Source organism: Acyrthosiphon pisum, chromosome A1 (genome assembly GCF_005508785.2).
Source record: "Acyrthosiphon pisum isolate AL4f chromosome A1, pea_aphid_22Mar2018_4r6ur, whole genome shotgun sequence".
Lineage (NCBI taxonomy): Eukaryota > Metazoa > Arthropoda > Insecta > Hemiptera > Aphididae > Acyrthosiphon > Acyrthosiphon pisum.
This window is the reverse complement of record NC_042494.1, coordinates 93,571,806-93,591,461: the sequence shown is the minus strand read 5'-3', so window position 1 is coordinate 93,591,461 and position 19,656 is coordinate 93,571,806. Positions and strand designations below refer to the sequence as shown.

Here is a 19,656-nt window from a genome sequence, read left to right as displayed (position 1 = left end):
CGCCGCCGCCGTTTAACGATTGGCGACAGCCCGGGATCGGCAGCAGCAAGCTTCCCCCGCCGCCGCGCGCACCACCACCGACACCGAACACCTTTACGCGCGTACAAATCCCCTCCCACCACCCTCTCGCACCACCCCCTCCGCAGACACCGCCACGGCCCGCCGACAACGCCGCCACCGCCGTAACCTCGCGCGGACACCGCTCGTGAGGCGGCGGCGGGAGGTACGCGCGCCCGTAGCGTATATTATAGTAAACTTTTATCAGCCACCACCGGCAGGGCGCCCCCACCGGCGGTCGCCGTCGCGGCGGCGTCACGCACCCGCACAAGAGGAGTTTCGGGCAGACGGGGGAGCGCACGCGCGTCCACAGTACTGAGTGGAACGCCGTCGACGCTGAGCCGCGTCTGCCCGTGGCCCGTGCGTCGTCGTCGTCGTACTCCGTCACCGTACGCGCGCGACACGTTACATTTGTCCGCCGCGAGATAACGAGATAATACTGCGCGCGTACACATACGCACACACACACACGCCCTCACATATATCGGCGAGATAACTGCCGTCGGTGGTGCTGCTGGTGGTGGTGGTGGCGGTGGTGGTGCAGTATATACGCGGAAACGGCACCGTCGTTGCCGTCGCGGTGCACTTCGTAGCGCCGCGCGAAGGTACACGCACACTGTATAATATACATCACGCACACACGCGCCCGCGCGCGCCACTCGGCTACGCGGTACACACATTTCGTGCGTCGCGTTTCTCGGTCTACACAGTACGATCGTTGCAGTCAGTCGTCGTCCGACGTGTGTGCGGCGCGCTTCGTCCGAAACGATATTATTTGTAATATTCCTGTGTGATTATAATATCATATATTTTTTTTAAAGAATATATCAATATAATATTGAGGAGACACGTACTATCATATTATATCCAACGTATAATATCATATCGTTGTACCGTACGGTTTTTTTCGTCGCGACACACCAAAATGGCAAACTGAACGCACCGGCGGTTTCGTTGTCCCTCGTGTCGTGTACCGGTCCCGCCGCCGACAGGAATCTAAGACGAAATAATATTATTATGATCGTGTGGTGAACGGCGGCTCGCGTGTGTTGCTGTTGTCGTTGTTGTTGTTGTTGCTGTCGTCATACGACGTTCGACGAAAACGCGGCCGGACGACATGAAGAAGTTCACGTTCAAAGGCGTTTTGGACGGTATACGGTCCTCCGTGGCGCCGCAGATCAAACCCGATCAGGAAATCGTCGAGACGCTCCGGCCCGACTACTTCCAGGTGGCCAAGGTGAGTTTCATCTATACGGCCGTAGCCGATCTGTAATATTTCTGAATAAGATTATAATAATATTTATGAGTATTAAGTAGGTAGGTAATAATTTAAAAACGACGACGATGACCATAACAACAACGATTGCGTACCTACCGCGTATAATATTGCACAGACTGACGCAGCAGTAAGACCGCATAGCGATGCCGTGGTTCAAACGGTGGCGGGGTAACGTGTACAGCGATTCCCGCGCGCGGCCCGGTATCGTTGGCGCGCGCTCGACGTCACGAAGGTGGGTAATGGGGGGAGGGGGGTGACGCGAGGTTATCGCGTGGCCACAATCGCGCGTATATTCGTGCATTGTGCGCAATAATAATAATAATAATAATAATAATATTGTTATTATGCAATGGACTATACACAACTCTATCCGGCGTGTTCCACTCACCGGCGATGGTGTTGGTCGCGCGCACGCCCGCTTATCGGAACGCGTTCTATGCGGCGGCGGCGGCGACCTACCTATAATAATATGCAACAACAATACGGCAGCCGTGGCGGCATTCGTCGGCGGCCGCGGCAGCGGTTCAACATGTGCGACCATATGGATGTCAGTCAAACAGACCGCCGCCGCCGCCGCCCGCCGGCCGCGGGTCGTCACACGAACCAGCAGCAGCAGCAGCAGCAATAATATTCATAGAGTGTTGCTCTGTAGACGCGGCGCGTGTCGATATTACGCGTCTTTTTACGACAAAATATTACGGACGAACGCGTGCTGTAATGTGTAAACACGGTACCTGTCGGTGTGTGCTCGTCGTCGTCATTACAAATTGGTTTTTTTTAATAAATGAGTTTTCGCTCAGCTTGTAGCAATAATATGAGAATATAGGGTGTACGTAGGAGATTCCATGAGACATTTTTTCGACGCGTTTTTCGTTTTTTCATTACTCCCCCCCATACGTACCTAACCTACGTCATTACGATGTATTATAAAATATGTACAAAATAACATGTTTTGGGGATAGGGGTACACGCGCACATTGTGCAGTGGTTTGTATATTATTGTTATTGGTCTACTAAAACAACATTTTTTTTTTGGTGATAAATAACTTTCAATGGTGGGAGGGGGCCATGTCTACGTCAAATCGCCGTACTATAGGTATGCGTATAAATTGCTTAGATCGAATGGATATAATCGTTTTTTACGCACGAAATACGTATTTATATCGATATGTATAATTATTGTCACACTGGTATCATTATATATTAAAATGTTCCGCAATAGTTGATGACAAATTTCATACATAAAATATGTAAATTTATAGGTGTGTTTTGTTTTTCGTCCGTGCGGTTAGTAGTAGCACATGGCGCGGGCTTAGAGAACGAGTATTATAGTAGTCGTTTCATCTAGTGAAATAGTTGTTTTTTCCTTCTATCATATTATTATTATATTATTATAATCGACAACGTAGGCTAATGTAATCGCCAATATGTAGGTATACCTACGTCATTAATAAGGTTCCTTATACGCGTGAACTTATACGAAAATAGGTGTAGGTACCTGTACTAGATTAAAACATTGCAAGTATACATAGACGATCGATCTTAGAGTTTGAAAAATAAAAAAGCTGTTTATTTTAAAAACTATTACATTTTGATTAAGCCGTAGGATTAAATCATACGTGGTTGTATGATAACTGCAAAATAATATCAACCGAAAATCATAGAAAATTACCACTTGTTACAAATTGTTTTATTAAAAAACCGTAAGTGTAACCTATTGGTCATACTGTAAATCGCATAGATGTAGGTACGTGTACTTTACGCATACGTCGGTTTTATTTCATTTATTGTTTACTTTGCACATAGTTCTAATGGTTCTTTGATAGAATTTTAATACGCAAGCAAAACAATATGATAGTAAAATGTAAATATAAACTACAAAGTGATGGAAAATCGATTAAATTCTGTCTAAAAAAAGTTGTTTCAACGAAATATCGTCATAAGAGAGAGGAATAATAATTAAGCTTCTTGTAAAAAAAATGTTGATTAATTTTAATAGAATACAAGAATTTAACTTGATGTGGGTTTACCTGGCGATGTATTTTAATATGTAATTTAATATGTTTGTATTTTATAAACAAATAATACTCGGCCACGTAGGTAATGGTTCATAACTCCACTTACAAGCTTATAATAAAAAAAGTATAGCTGTTCATAATAATACCAATAATAATAATTTTTATAGGTATAGGTAACGTAGTTAGTAAGGAAATACTGCATATTTATTAAATAAAAAATACCATCAATAAGTAAGATTTAATTTGCAATAGATATTTAATATCCATTGGAATATGAATGTTCGTTGATGTATTATTATTTAATGAAAAAAAAAACAGTTGTGTAGTGGTATTGTAGGTAGGTGCGTTGCACAATGCAAGGTATCCTATATATTTATATTCATTTAGAAATGGCCTTCACACACAAACTGCTGATTATTTTATTTTGTTCATTCAAAATTTTCTGATAGGATTTCTTGTAGTTTTTTAAACTAACATTTTTGCTCGCATTTTTGTTTTCAAATTTCACAATTCTTTGATATTTTGACGTTCTTGTTTGATGCCGGTTAAGTTTGTGCGTTTGAGAGTATTTAGGCCAAGATCAATATTACCTATACTTTTTGAGTGACTGGAATTTATTTTCCTAAACCATTTGTCATTATAGCCATTACACTAATAAATGTAAAAGTATTTTAAACCTATAGCCGATTCTCTTGATTCTCTCGAAGGAAAATTAATTTGTAGTGAGAATCTGTCATAGTGATTCACGTTAAAATGAAATACCATTTTGAAGGTCAAAACAAACAGCATTATAGCAATAATAATACCCGTAATAATATAACGTCGCATTATTATCAAAACGCCGATTGTTATCCATTGTCGCCGTAATTGTCGCAGGTATACGCACAGACTTTCGGAAACAACTACTATCGTTGTCGCTAAACCACCGCCTAAATAAATTCAACGTGTGTTGTTTTCAGCCAGCCAAATCCTAAATAAGTGCCTATTTGAATTTGCTTGTTTCAATTGTATTTCTCATAAACATATTTCGGGTTGTCAGTTTGGAAACGTCTGCGTTGCTCCATTGCAAAAAAACATTATATTGAAGCCTGCTGGGACTTTGATATATTGTTCATTTTCGCATTCCCCGGAGGTACACCGGAGTGGGTTTCCTACGGGTATTGTATATACCCTAGAAGAAAGCCGTCGCATTGGAATGTCGATTTTGTGAAAAAAAAGAAAATTTCTCACATATTACTATTCACATAACGAAAAACACATCCTAAAGGACTTAACATAATGATATAAAAACAACATTATATTTTCTAACCGTTTGTTATTTTTTTTATTTGGATAGTTATTCAAATATATAATTATTTAAATGTCAGTTTTATATACTCTGTATCTTGCAGTTTTTTAAAGTATAATTAATTAATTTTATTTTTTGCCAAGTATAATTATTCATAACCGTTTTAGAATCTTATTTCTTAATTTTTATATCCCGGGTGTGTACTACCATTTGTTTTGCCAGTTTCCTAGAGGATTAACTCCCCTTAGTTTGTGTCTTTAACGTCTCTGACCTAACTCTTCTTTGGAGTAAGACTATTATAGTTTATACGTTTTACATTAAAATATATTATGATTAGTCAAAAATATATATATATATTGCTGCATGTATTATGACATTTTATTAATTTTTTTATCGAGTACCTATTTACAGTATAATATTTTATAATAAGTAAACTATACGTTAAGAAATGCCTGACTACGTTACTAAAGATTTTCATTTATATCACTAATACTGAAGTAGGTACTTTATTATAAAATTTTCAACCATAGCGGAAAGCCATAGAGAATTACTGAATTGTATTTTTATGTTCAATATATTTTTTATTAAAAGACATTTTCTGTTTTGAATACAGCGTACTTCGAAAAAATCTGTAACGTGAATTTAAAATGTCTCTTTTGACGGGTAATAATTAATTAAATTTCTAATTATTTAATCATAATTGATATAGTTTAGTTAAACAAATTTTTAATTGTAAAATACATTTAAAATTAAGTATCAAAAAATAATATAGATACCTCACAAAATATAAAAGAGACCTTGGCACTTTAAAGTTATGAAAATTAAATACATTTTATTTTAATTAAAAACAAACGGATTATTATAGTAGGTATGTATTATAAAAGTTATAAGTTATAACTAATTTATAAGTTTAATTATAAGAGTAGTACCTACCTACATAGGTACATATAGAGGGTAGAATATTTTGTGATGTGTATAACGTTTATGTGTCGTACTGTCGTTAACATTATTTTTGGATTGAAGCTTGTTGAATCTGAAATTATCAAATCTTATTATAGCAAGAGCGAATTTAATTTAATTTAATTTTTATAACTAAATACTTTTGTTAATGTTATAAATAAAAAAAAAAACAATTAAACTATTACAATGTTGTTTGAATATTCAGACAGTCGCTTCGTCATCATAGATGATTAATGAATTTATGAACTGTACCTGGAGAGTGGGACTAGAGTTTTGCATTAATTTCAATTTTTAAACGTATTATTTATAGCGCACTATAGTGTAGAAGTGCCCGTTTGTCATAATTAACAATACACTGTAGTAATTGTACATTTGTACGTGATTGGGAGATAAGTAATTGCTATGGTTTTTAAAATACGATGTTTCTTTTTTAATTCTTAATTTGTTACATTTTTGATTGCGATTCGACACAGAACTGCAATGACTTTTATGTCATTTTTGCATTTTTTTTGTTTGTTCTATGATTTATTATTATTAATATTAGATTGTTGTGAACAATAATAATCGATAAATATATAGTAATAGTTGTAATTAGTAATAAGTATTAACAATGTTATAGGTAGTACATCGAAACGAAATCAACCAGTGTAATAATAAGTACCTATACCTAATTTTAAAAAGAAGGTGAAAAGTATGTTATCTCCGTGTGTGTTTAGTTTCCTCCATTACACATTTGTAAAAATATTATGACGTGCATGTTTGAGAGCAATTAGTATGCACTGCGTATAAAAACAGAGTGAAATAACATCCCACATGACCCTTTCCACCCCCTCAAAATGGGGAAAAAACGAGAGGGAATTCCAGTACCGCTCGATTGACCTCTTTAATATTACTGTTGTTTTTCTACACAAACACATAATATACATACACATTTATATATATATATATATTATACAAATACCTACCTATGCATATATAATATATTACATTTATGTTTTTAGTTTAAGTTATATAACTGTTGTGCAATAAAATGCGAGAGAATTTCATATGTGGGTTACTATCTGTTTTTTGTACCAATAAATTCGACGGTTATACCGGATAGTTTTATTTAGTTGGTAGTTTTAATAACTACCCTAAACAGCGAGCGCGTTTGTCAGTTTTGATTTAATATACTGAAATAAATTTTCGAAATGTGTAAGCTGCATTATATAAACTTACGCGTTGGAAAAATTAATGATGTATTGACGAATATTCGTATTTGCTTAAAATCGTGCGTAATTAATATTGAATATAATCTATTCATGGTCGACAAAGTTTCTGGTCGTTTATAATTTGCGGTAATTTTCTACGGTGCGTACCATACAAAAATTAGGGGTTATTTCTATTGTGCGTGAAGGGAAATTAATGTGGTTGGTTTTCCTCGATGATTCTTATATGAATAATGATTTGCTTAAATAATACAGTTTAGTCGGCTGTTCGATGTGAAAACTCAGAATTGGATATAGTATTAATCATAATTATTCAAACATATTTTTATTGTTTATACCTAAAGAATAATAGGTTAACCTAATTATGTATTTATTAAAAAAAAAGTACCAAATATAATACTAACAAATCTTAATATCAAGCAACAACAAATTAGTGTATGCATTTTATATAATATTATTTTATTATTATTTAGTTATTTACTTCAAAATCGTAGTAGGTACCCGTAACTATGTGATAAGTCATAATAATATGTGCGGAACTAGAATTGAGTTTCAGCGTACATGTCCAAACGTCAACCCCTCTTCAAATAGACATTAATAAATATAGAAATTCTACGAGATTGTGAAGTAGACATTATCTGAATTTAGGCTTTGAACTTCATATACAATTATATAGACATTAAATTCTAAATGAAAATAGCATTTTAAACCAAAATATTAGGTAACCCATTACCTATTGAGAGTAGGTATTAAAATTTTTAGAATTATTTTGCAGGTTACAGTAGTTAACAGTCCCTTACTAATTTAAATAGTTAAGTAATTTCTATTTTATTCTAAATTTCTATACAATAGCTAGTGTAAAAAATCTAAAACTACGAATTTTTATTTTATCCTGTCAAAATATAAATTTATTACAATTTTACCATAAAATATAAATAAAAAGACAGTATAAAAATGTATTTATTTTTTAATGACCAGATGTATAAGTGTATACATTGACACACACTATAATAGCTTACATATGATTATAATTAGCAGGATTTATGAATGGATAAGTTTTTAAATAAAATAAATACATACATTAATTCAATGTAATATTCTGCTTAATACGTTGATGTAATAGAAAAAAAACATTGGCTTGAGATTGTATCTAACACTCTAATTCAAATCAGTCATTGCACGTGTTATTTAAAGTAATATTTAACTTTTAATTTTGTGGTTTAATTAATATATTACACATACAATTCGTATTTTTAAAACACTACCTATTAATACTAACTTTTCTATTGTTTAATTTAAAAAAAAGAGTGTATATAAATACATCTGTAAATAGAGATTTACAATAAATGGGTTTGATATTAAAATATATTTAAATATTTTATTTTATTGAGATTTTTTAATTACTTCAAGTTATGTTAAAAAAATGCTAATTTTTAAATAGGTATAATTCCGTAGAATTATTATAAACACACTTAAAACTAATTGTAGGTTCATTATAAATGTTAAAAATATAAATCCATTGTCTATGACTATAGTCAGATAATTTATTATTTTTATTATTTTTGTTGGAAATTAATTATACGCAGGTATTAAAAGTTAAATAAACTTATAAACTTATATTATTAAAAGTTGCATTTTTATATTCTATAGAATATTTTTAAATATAGATATATTTTATCAACTTAGTATTAAACACATTATTTTTTAAGTACATTGATATTATTTATTACAGTATAGTTACCTATAGTAATTTTAGCTGACTGTAGTGAACATAATAACCAATTTGTTTTAGGCATAAACGAATAACGGCAGTTTTGTATAATTTTATAATACAAGCTATGTTTATGCGTTCTAGTATAATTCTTTGGGGTAATTGAAAAGTTTTTATACTTGAAGATTATTTTTTTACGCTAAGAATAGAAAAAGTACTTCCCATTAATATTAAGTACTAAAGAATCACATCGACAATCGTCTTCTCCAAAAGCGAAGTAGGTACATTTAAAATATACAAATGTACAATGTTTTTATATATACCTAATATTGTATGATTCTTTTTTTAAGCTATTAATTATTAAGTTAGTGGTCTAAGATAAATCTTATGAATTATGTCTGTCCACGAGTCCACGAGTCTGTAACTAATAAAACAATGATGTATACACTACCTATACTTGTTTTATATTTAATATATTTGGAAATTTGGAATGTCTTATGATGTTTAAAACTAAAAATATTCCGCTAAATTTCATATTTGCTTAAAAATTGATTTTATGACTATTTTTTTTAAAATATTTTTTCCTCATTTAAAAATGTTGGTGTTGTTATGACTTTCTTGTTTGAATTATTTTATAAAAGAGTTCGGTGTAACCTTTACTATATTATAGACACTTCCTAATGCATCAATAATAATCTAAAGCATATTTATGAATCTTTTTAACTAATTTTAATTAAGAAAGTTGCATTATTATTAGAAGTATATTTGTTAAAGAAAATGGTATATAATACACACGCCAATATTTGTAATAAAACTAATAATTTGAATGATTGACCAAATTTGAAACTCGTAACTTTTAAACATCTTTCTACAAATTAAAAATGTAGGTATTATATTATAGGTTCTGAGTGGAACAAAGACTGGTTTTACGTGTGCGTTTTTTTTTGTATCTGTTAGCACGTTTTGGAGCAAAACATATTTTTTGCTAGGTAGTTGGTGTATAGTTACCAACTTTCAGGGGAGTTATCGAAATTAGTGAATAAGTAGGAAATGATCAGTATTTTTTAAAAATAATTATTCATGTTAATTTGATTATTGTTAATCGAAAAAATGTAGCTGCAATAGGTACCTATTAGTAATTTTTTTTTAAATCTTTAATCACACAATACGCTTTAATTGCGTGTTATAGTATAGGTGTTATGTGATTAATTATTTATTTATTAAGACAAGTTAATAATTTTCTCAATTTGCAAAAAATGTGGGTACCATTTTTTCTAGTCATTAAATATAGTATGATAATTTGACTATGGATATTTTATTACTTGTATAATTTATTAATATTGGGAGTACAATGAGAAAACGACATAAAAAAAAACAAAATTATTATGTATTGCCTAAATTAATGTATTTTCATGCGATAGGCTGTATCCCGAAGGGTACAATCTGTTCGTTTTTAATTTGAAATAAAAAACAAAAAAATTAATATTTAATTGAATTTTCATGAAAAATAATATCTCGTCGTAATAATATTCTCAACGGAACTATACATTTCATATTTGGCAATTTCCCTCGACGCGCGTGCACAGTGTAAAAACCGGGGTTAAAACTGAATACTATCGGCCACGCCACGTTACACCAGTAACAATATTAATAATAATAATAAAAATAATAATTAATAACGATAATAATAATAACAACAATATTTTAATAGTAATTAACAATAGTTAAAATAATAATAGTAATAGTAATAAATAATAATAATGATGTAGATAATAATAATAATAATAATAATAATATTTTTTTTATTCTAGTAATAAGAAATAAATATATATGGTATAACAAAACATTAGAAATATTACTAGAAAGTTACTCTACATATTGAGGAAGAACTTCGTGTCGTAGAGTAAGAGTAAGAGTACTCATTCGTTAGTGACAATGATATATATAAATTAATTATAAGAAAAAACCAGAGTTCGGTGTAAAATAATTGAATATTATAACTAATAAGATATTTATAATTAATGGTAAAATATATGTAAAATTTAAAAATTAAAAAAAATAAAATTTTATAACTTATGGTATTTAAAGATGATTGTAAAACCAATTTTTTAATTTAAATTTAAAATATGAATTTATATGAATGATATTGATGCTTTTTTGGTATTAACGAATGGTATTTCAAGATTTTTTTTCTGAAGTTATACATTTGATTTTTGTATTAAATAAATTATTTTTGAAAATATAACATATTGCTTGTTTTTTGTATAGATTGTCTGTATCAAGTAGGTACTCTTAACATTTTAAATAAATCACACGAAGGGAATGTTTTCGGCTTGTTTAATATAGGTTTTATTAAGTTCTTTTGTCTAATTAATAAGTTATTTTTTGAGCTGGTATTGCAGATGGTTGCAATGATGACGATATTAATAATACATTTTAGACCATCTACAACCTATATTTTAGCGCAAGTCATAATCGTTAATTTGACATATTTAGTAAGACACTACGCGTAAAATGACACTGTCGTCTGCACGTGCGTATATGTAATATGTTATATAGATATACATAATATTATAATATAGACATATCTTTGTATTAGTTTAGTGTATAGTGCTGCGACAGTTTGACGGGGTCGAGGTCGTCGAGGTCGAGATCGGACATCAATTGGCGCGCGCGTCGGTGGCCGAAAGGTTAATACGCATCGGTTAATTGCACCGCGACGTACGTCGTCGACAACTCGCTCGTAACGCAATGACTGTGTAGTGTGTTCATCGTATAATACAGTAATAATATAATATTACGACTTATGGGGGGTTACTTTGTGTAATATAAAATAATGTTAAGTCGTTTTACGCGTGTCCCTCGTGTGTCTTATATCGTGTTATGGACCCGAGTTTATCATATTCTGTAGGTACAGTTGTAACACCGAATGTGCTCCGCGTTATAATGGTACCTATAGGTAGGTTAGGTTAGGTTGTTTGGTTTCAGGTATGCATTTGGAGACCGTTTTCCTCCACTGCCCATTTTCCTCCAATAAATAAAATAATAAAATAGTTAATTATGCATAGCAAAAAAAAAAATTATTTTCTAGTCATTTTAAAAGCTGATATACCTAGCCGATATCAGAATGTAATCATCAATCGATAAGCGCAAAATGTGATCCTAGCCTTATCTTTATAATACGGAACGTAATACTACAACACTGGCTAAAATATTGGAGGAAAATAGACATAATTTTAGTCAAAAATAATGTGGAGGAAAATGGAAATCAATCTTATTTTTGTGGAAGAAAATGGATAGTGGAGGAAAACGGCACCTATCTCGTTTTTGGAGGAAAATGGAACCGCCCCATTTGGAATTATTTCGGTTTGATCGTTCCAATAACGACCGAGTCAAGATCACAGTTTTCGTATATATTATTATACTAATAAATATAGGTAGGTACGTGTGAATGTGTAATGAGTAATGGCTGCAGTAATGCACCTATATATATATATATTGGAACCTAATAATCTCGTTCTTCGTACGATTTGACACATTGATAAATTTTATAAGTCAACATAATGTTTACCGCGGTTTCCGTTTCTCACGCGTGTGTGACATGGTAAAAAATAAATTCATTTATTACATGCAGCTATATAAAATATATGAATGACCGATGGTTTTAAAGCTGATACGTCGTCCATAAAAACGAAAGAAAATAACGTCCTCGAGGCCCGATCTCGTCATAATTTAGTTTTTATACATATAATATATTATTATATATAATGCTTAATATTAATTAAAACTAAATTTTTGTTACTTTAGACTTTTACTAACTTTTTTTATGAATAAATGTTTTTGATAAAATGTATGGAAAACCCTAAAAAATGTACCGACGTAATAAGCGTTTTAGTTTTAAAACCGTTTCCTAATAATGTATTACTTATCGATCTGCTTGTGGCTATGCGTATTGCAGTATAGGTAGCTACTATACTTATAGTGGTCTAAGTGCAGAGATACAATGGTGGGCACACCCTATGCATCCCTTTTTTATTCGCACATACTTAATTTTCTTCACCCCCACATCTACTTAAATGTGGTGTATAAATGCAGGAATGGAGTCTCTGAACTACCCCTAAACATTTTTGTTTCACTAGCGCTCTCAGTGAGAGGCGTATATTGTGAAGTATATTGTTTAGCTAAAATGTAGTGAGGCTTTCAAAGATGATAAATTATTTTTTCTCTGCATCACTGATACTACCTACTAGTTTCTACTTCTAGTATTAACAATAATAATAATCATTATATTTATGACGTCGTGGTGTAGGGGGGGGAGGTGTACGCGAGGCCCGGTCAAGTATGCGTGCGCGCAGACCGGAGCAACAAACGCGTGTGGTTCATTACGTCGTCGCCGCCGCCTGTTCCGGTCAACAACGGATTTTTCTCGTATTTTTTCTCGCCCTCTCTACCACCCCACTGCCCGCCGGAGTGCTACTACACTACACCTCCCCCTCCGCCGCACCAGACATTTCGTCCCCTGTCATCGTCCTTTCGTCGCATTTTTATCCTCCGCCGGTTTTCGCTCTTGTCGCTCCTGTACTTCGGGAAAACGCCGCCGGCGGTTAGCTGCTGCCGACGGGCGATTAAAGATAACCGCAACATTTCTGTTTTATTTTTCCGTTTTCCGCGCTGTCGTGAGACGTTTTCGAGTGGGCGCAACCCAACCGTGTGTCTCGGGCGACAACATAACTCAATTCCGTTATACGTGTGGCGCGCGACGATCGTAAATGCGTTTTCGCCCCAATGAATAACATATTGTCTTATTTTGTTTCACATAATATATCGTTACAATGTATAAGACAAGTTTTAACTTACCGAGTTATTTATTGAACTGTATATAATTAATTTATTAATTTAAAAAATACTATAATAAGTATATTATAAATTATAATATATATTACATATATAGGTAGTGAACTAACATATTATTAATATTATGTATCGTATTCCTATACGATATAAACGCGTATATCGAAAACAGACATGTTATAGTAAAAAATCCCTCAGACATTGATTACATTATTATATTAAATTTTCAACTCGTAAATAAAAATGTAGGCAAATGATATTGAGTGTGAAATAGCGGATGGAATTTACCCGTGTAGTGGGAGCCATTATAGCTATTTTCTAAATTGTAATATTGTACAGGTGTCTAATTACTAATATGTATGATTTCATTATTATATTAATAATTAGATCGGAATATAATATAGTAATTATCTGACTTTCGTGCTTTTGCATTAGGGTGTATGTATTTTTTGTTTATTTTTTTTATAATAAGATATTAATTATAGAGCTATATTGTGCTAATGTGCTATCTGTATCTAGTGATAATATATAAATATGCAGATGCTTTTTTGCTAACTACGTGTGATGACTAAAGGTTGAATGTAATAAAATATATAATTGAATCTTTCGTGTACCTACCTACCTACATAGAATCAAATGTAGGAAATGTTGTGCATAGACAACTGTAATTTATCTGATTGGGTAGCCAAATTACACAAAAAATGAATTAAGTACACGTTAATTACAATTAGGTCATAAATAAAACAGTGATTAAATATTATTATCTAATTTGAATTAAGTAAAAATACTTTATTTAATACAAATTAAGAAAAAGTATTAAAAAAAAAAGTCCAGATTCATATTTAATTTATATAAATCGGAATGGAGTTCTTAAATGTAGCTTTTTTTAAGTCGTTATCTTATTATATTATATTATGATTTACTATTTGTATTTAATATTGCGAATTTGACTATACAATTTCTGTTCTATTACATTTATTTGTATGTTCATTTTATTTATTGGAAGTTAGTTTCTTAAATTTTTTTATTACAACGTCAAAAATAGTTTGATTAGGCGTTTTAAACTTAAATTTATTCAATTAATAACTTTTATATATAATAAAAAAATATTTACAAACACAAGAAACAGCATCTAACACTAGAAGTTTAATTCGTAATTACAATATAATAAGTTTCTATTTATTCATCTTAATAATTAAAGTACCTACCTAATATAATATAGTTGTACAAAAAATACAGCATCCCATTGACCCGTTAGCTTCGAGGTCAAGTGGTAACTTATATTTTTATCATCGTACCTACCATTTGATGAAGTTATTTTTATGCATTTTATTATTTTGTGGTGCAAGATTATGTAGAATCATAATTTGTAGATAAAATATTATAATATACAAAATATATAAAACCGCTTTTTGACCAATATTCTGTGTTAATTCTCATAGTCACATATAAAGTATACTTTTAAGCCAGTAAAATAGTGCCTAACAAAATAAAATGTTGAGCAAATTTAAGGAGTATAGGAAATATTAAATCGAGTCCATTTAAATATTAATAAACTGCATTAATAATGTACGTTTAATTGTAATTTGTGTCACTTAAACATTTTGTAAGATATATAATAGATATTATATCTTTTATCTAAAATCTAATAATAAAAATGTAAAAACAGATATAAATGTCGAACTCATGAATAATTCAATATTATGTTAAATACTTTTTTTTTATAATTTTATGTTGACAATTCAAAATATATTGATATATTCACATAATTATTATTTATTAATAATATACATACAATTCATGTTATTTTTATCTACTCCGTGTCTCTGTTATAACATTTCATATTGTTTACGATGCTGTTTACGTACTGATTCACTGCAACTAGGTTATTGGCTTATGATATCAACTTTTATCGGCTTATAAAACAATGTAACTAGTTCAACTGGTAGAACAACAGTTGAACACTTTTATTTTTTTATTATCAATTTAACACGTCGAATATATTTAACATTTTAATTTTGCATCAGAACCCAACGTTATCTATGGTTGCTTTAAAAAGTGCATACTATTAACTGTTGAATAATTTATTTTGAGTTTTACAAGAGGTTATATGTAGGTGTTGATATATATTCTGTAGGCTACTACCTATTCTACTTTAGAATATATACTTATTGCTTAAGCCTTAGACTTTAGAGTATACAAATTTAATGAAAACAAAATGCATTACGGTGACAAAAACATAAAACACTACCTGATACAATATTTATAAATTAAAAAAGTTATTTATAATTAAGATCTAAAATATAGTTAGTTACACCAACAAGTGTTTGTAGAATGATTTTCACACAAAATAAATATTATATGTTTAAATATACAAATATTCTAATGTGTTAATAATTCTGAAATCGATTATATATTTTTATCAAGGAATTACTAATAGGTACCAATAGGTACTATAATAACTTATCGTACTAATATTTGTATTTAAAGTAATAAAAATTCAGTCAAGATACAAAATCCAGGGTTTGGGCATTATAGACTCCTTTTCTTCTCCTCGTTATATGTTGTGTGTTATATTAAATTTTAACAAATTTAAAATTGGTTTTAAATTATCGTATTTAGAAAATAGTATTGAAACGGGAAACTTAAAACCTCGCATGTTAGAATTTCTTCAAAATGTTTCGATGACTGTCTGCTGTAGTTTTTGCATACATTTAGTAATTTAGGTAAGCTATTGAAAAAAAAATTCTCATTTTAAATTAAAACATTGTTTTATAACATTTTGGTCTCTCCTACCATAAAATGTTCGTATTTTTCCATAGTAAAAGTTCACAATAATAATTAAAAACATTTTTAAAAAAGCAAAATTACTACATTCTTCACTTGATTTGGAATTTAAAATAGCTTGTAGTTAAAATTTTTCAACTTTTATTTTTCAATTCTATTCCAGCAAATAATAATACATGTATTTTTTAATATTTTATTTTATGTAATATATATGTATAAGCATGTCCAATGAGTCAATTTAATATAATTGGAGTCCTTGTGTAATTCTGTTCAGTACTTACACATTTTCGTATTTAATTAATTTATAAAATATTTTGTTGTGTGAGTTGCGATTTATTGATATTGTATTTTTATGAATTAATTATTTGTGTCATTTTATTATACTATGTGTCTTTTTATCAGTACCTTACATTGATTTGTTCCATTATTATTGTGGCTATTAAAAATTGTATTGCTAAAGCTTATTAAAGTTTTCAAATAGAAGAGTCTTACGCATATAAACTCACATTTACGAAAGTGAAAGGCACGAATTTTTTTAAATTAGTTTTATATTAGAAATTATCACTCAACAGTGTAATGTTATCCATCATGTGATTTCCACTTAAATGTATAGGTATCTACTACATTAGTTTGACATACCTGTACATTAAAACTAATCAATCATCTACTAGAAGTTAAAGTGTTTAGCACACTAAGGGAAATCACATTTTTATAGTAAGGATATTATAGGGAAAGAAAACAAAAATCTCTATTGAAACTATTTAAAAATAGTAAAATGTAGATAAAAAATAAAAACAAACGTCAATAGTCAATACGCGTGTCAAGAATTGATGAGCATTAATAATTTTTATTTTGTAATTATCCTCATCAGTTTATTATTTAGAATATTAATAATTCAAAGAATATTTAAAAACATTATTTTATATTCCACAATATTATGTAAACGTATATAATGTAGAAAAATATAATGAAATACTGTATTACTACATATACCTATCTAATTCTAGTATAAACTTCTATTACAAATCGAACATCTTTCACGTGACTATACACATCTATACTCCCTCATCTGCTCAATTCTTAATATTCCTTTACTACCCTCGATGCCCCTGATTTATTAGTCTCTGTATTTTTCCGTGTTCCTTCCCACCCCAAGAGCATCCATTCTTTCTTTTCCACTCCGATCCATCTCACCTTTTACAGGCACAATCGACCACTCGACAGCATTTTACGTCCCCTTAACCCTACTTAGTCTCGGACCTCGCTGCAGTTTTGTATTAAATCAATGCCTGACAGGCCATTTAATTATCAAATAAATAAATTACTTTATTATTCTATTATGTGCATTGTGTTTTATTATATCGTTCATAATATAATTTAATATAAAAATTTTAGAACCAACTGATTTTGATTTAGTTAGGTATATAAGCAGATCTTAAAATGTTATAGTATTTAATATCAAAGCTTATAGAGTGAGGACTTTTCCATGAAAATTATAAAAAATATATTAAATTATTTTAAATTAAATATAAATACCCCTATAATTACTATAGAAGGGTTAAAAAATGTCCCTAGTTGCACCGATGTATACAATATAGGATATATAGATACTTAGTTAAATGTATTAAGCGCAAAATTAAATTGGTAGGATGTATGATTATATCTTATGTAGTTGATATTACTCATATTAGTGACCTGTTGCTTTCAAATTTCAAGAATTATATACTGTTTTCGTACAAAAATTAAAACCCATCGCCGAAAAATACATACCTACGTTTATTGAATACATAATTGTTTTGATTAAAGTGAAAATATCCTTCAATTTTGTTAATCTTCATCACTAATCCTAAAGATAACCTGCAACCTATTAAATGATTACAACTTAAATGTATTAAATTGTATTGATTTATTAAAAACAAACATTTTTCATTAAATGTAAGTTATTTCATTTTATAATTAGGCAAACAAATCCTTCATATTATTATACAGTGTAGATTTTATATAGGGCATGATTCGGATTATGAAATCAGGATAGGTACGCGAGTAGTCAAATAATATTATGCGGGTGAATAGAAATTAAATTGTTTACACAAAAAAGTAGATTATTTTATTTCTCTTCTAGTTCAACCTGTTAAATTGTCTTGTACTTACTGACGTTAGTAATAAACTTCTTTGGATCATGTCCAGATGTCCAGTCATTCGTGTCTCTTTCATCTCAACGTAAAAGCTATACTATTGGATAAAACCCAAACAACTTAATATAGGTTCTTATCCCGGATTCTAATCAAGCGATAGTCACGTGCGTAAATTCTTTTTCTTTTAGTATTTTCCGTATACCCACCTACAAGAAGAGAACACAATTCCTTCACGTTTTGCTCTTCAATTAGAACTTAAATTAAACCACATTGCGTCAAATTTTAGAACTAAAAAAAATATATATATATGTATCGTTAAAGTGGGGTTTTTATTATTTATTCTTACCTAGATATATTTAGTTTCGAGGAGTAAATTCCTTTAATGTTTTAATTATGAACCAAATAAAGAAAAAATCATGCATTTATATAATATGTGTACATGTTGAGATAATGTACCTATGTCCTATATATATTTAAATAAGAATATACCATTGGTCTGAAAGCACGATTTTTTTATGTATTCTTTTCATATGTTATATACCGCAAACATAATCCTTCTCATTTTTTCAAAGCGCGTAATCTTCGTGAAAGTTCTCTTTTATTGAGTGAATATATTCATCCGTGTGTGCATACCGTGCAAGGACAATAGGAAATATCAAACAAAAGATTTGTTGATAAACACACAAACAAAAGTATAATGATGAACTTGAATGAAAAAAGAAAATGTATATATAAAACAACATACTATAGCGTAGAGTTATTATTATTTATACTAATAATTATTTATTTTGATGAGTTTTATATTAAATTAATAAACCGTGTTAATTTATACGAAACAATTTGCAATATTAAATATAATTGGACATCTTCAGAGCGTGATTTAGAATAGCTGGATGGTAACTGACATATAGATGGAAGTTGAATACTTTAGAAATGTAAAGTATAGAGCATAATATAATATATTTTAATATTATCTTTTAAAGATGGTTCAAGTTTTATATTTTCCAATATTTATGTAAATATTGACCTTAAAAACGGGACGTACATTACGACGTGCACAAGAGTTTAAGATTATTAAAAGTAGATTTCGTGCCCGTATAGCGTGGCTGTAGAATATTTTTTTATTTTATTGTCTGTTATATGAGTACTTAGCATTAAATTTTACTTTATTAGGTAATGTTGTTACGTGAATATAATATTCGTTCAATTTATATTGTATTGTATTGCTGTGTTCTTAGTTTTTAGCAAATTTGTTTACATAGACGGTATATTTTATATCTATTTAAAATATTGTTTTATATAATTCATCGAATTGCTAATAATATAAATATTTATTATTAATTACGTGCGGTTAAATATGTT

At 30.4% G+C, this 19,656-nt stretch overlaps 1 protein-coding gene across 4 annotated transcripts in view; it reads left to right on the top strand.

Moving 5' to 3' along the window:
- Positions 1-372: 372 nt before the first annotated feature.
- LOC100159393 (syntaxin-binding protein 5) overlaps positions 373-19,656 on the top strand; it is a 149,488-nt gene continuing 130,204 nt past the window's right edge. For 3 of the 4 annotated variants that reach the window (XM_001952635.5, XM_008184503.3, XM_008184502.3), the window contains exon 1: positions 373-1,294. In XM_001952635.5, the coding sequence (XP_001952670.2) occupies positions 1,175-1,294 (120 nt within the window). In that variant the 5' untranslated portion in view covers positions 373-1,174. The remainder of the gene's footprint in view (positions 1,295-19,656) is intronic. The other variant, XM_008184504.3, reaches the window with a different exon arrangement.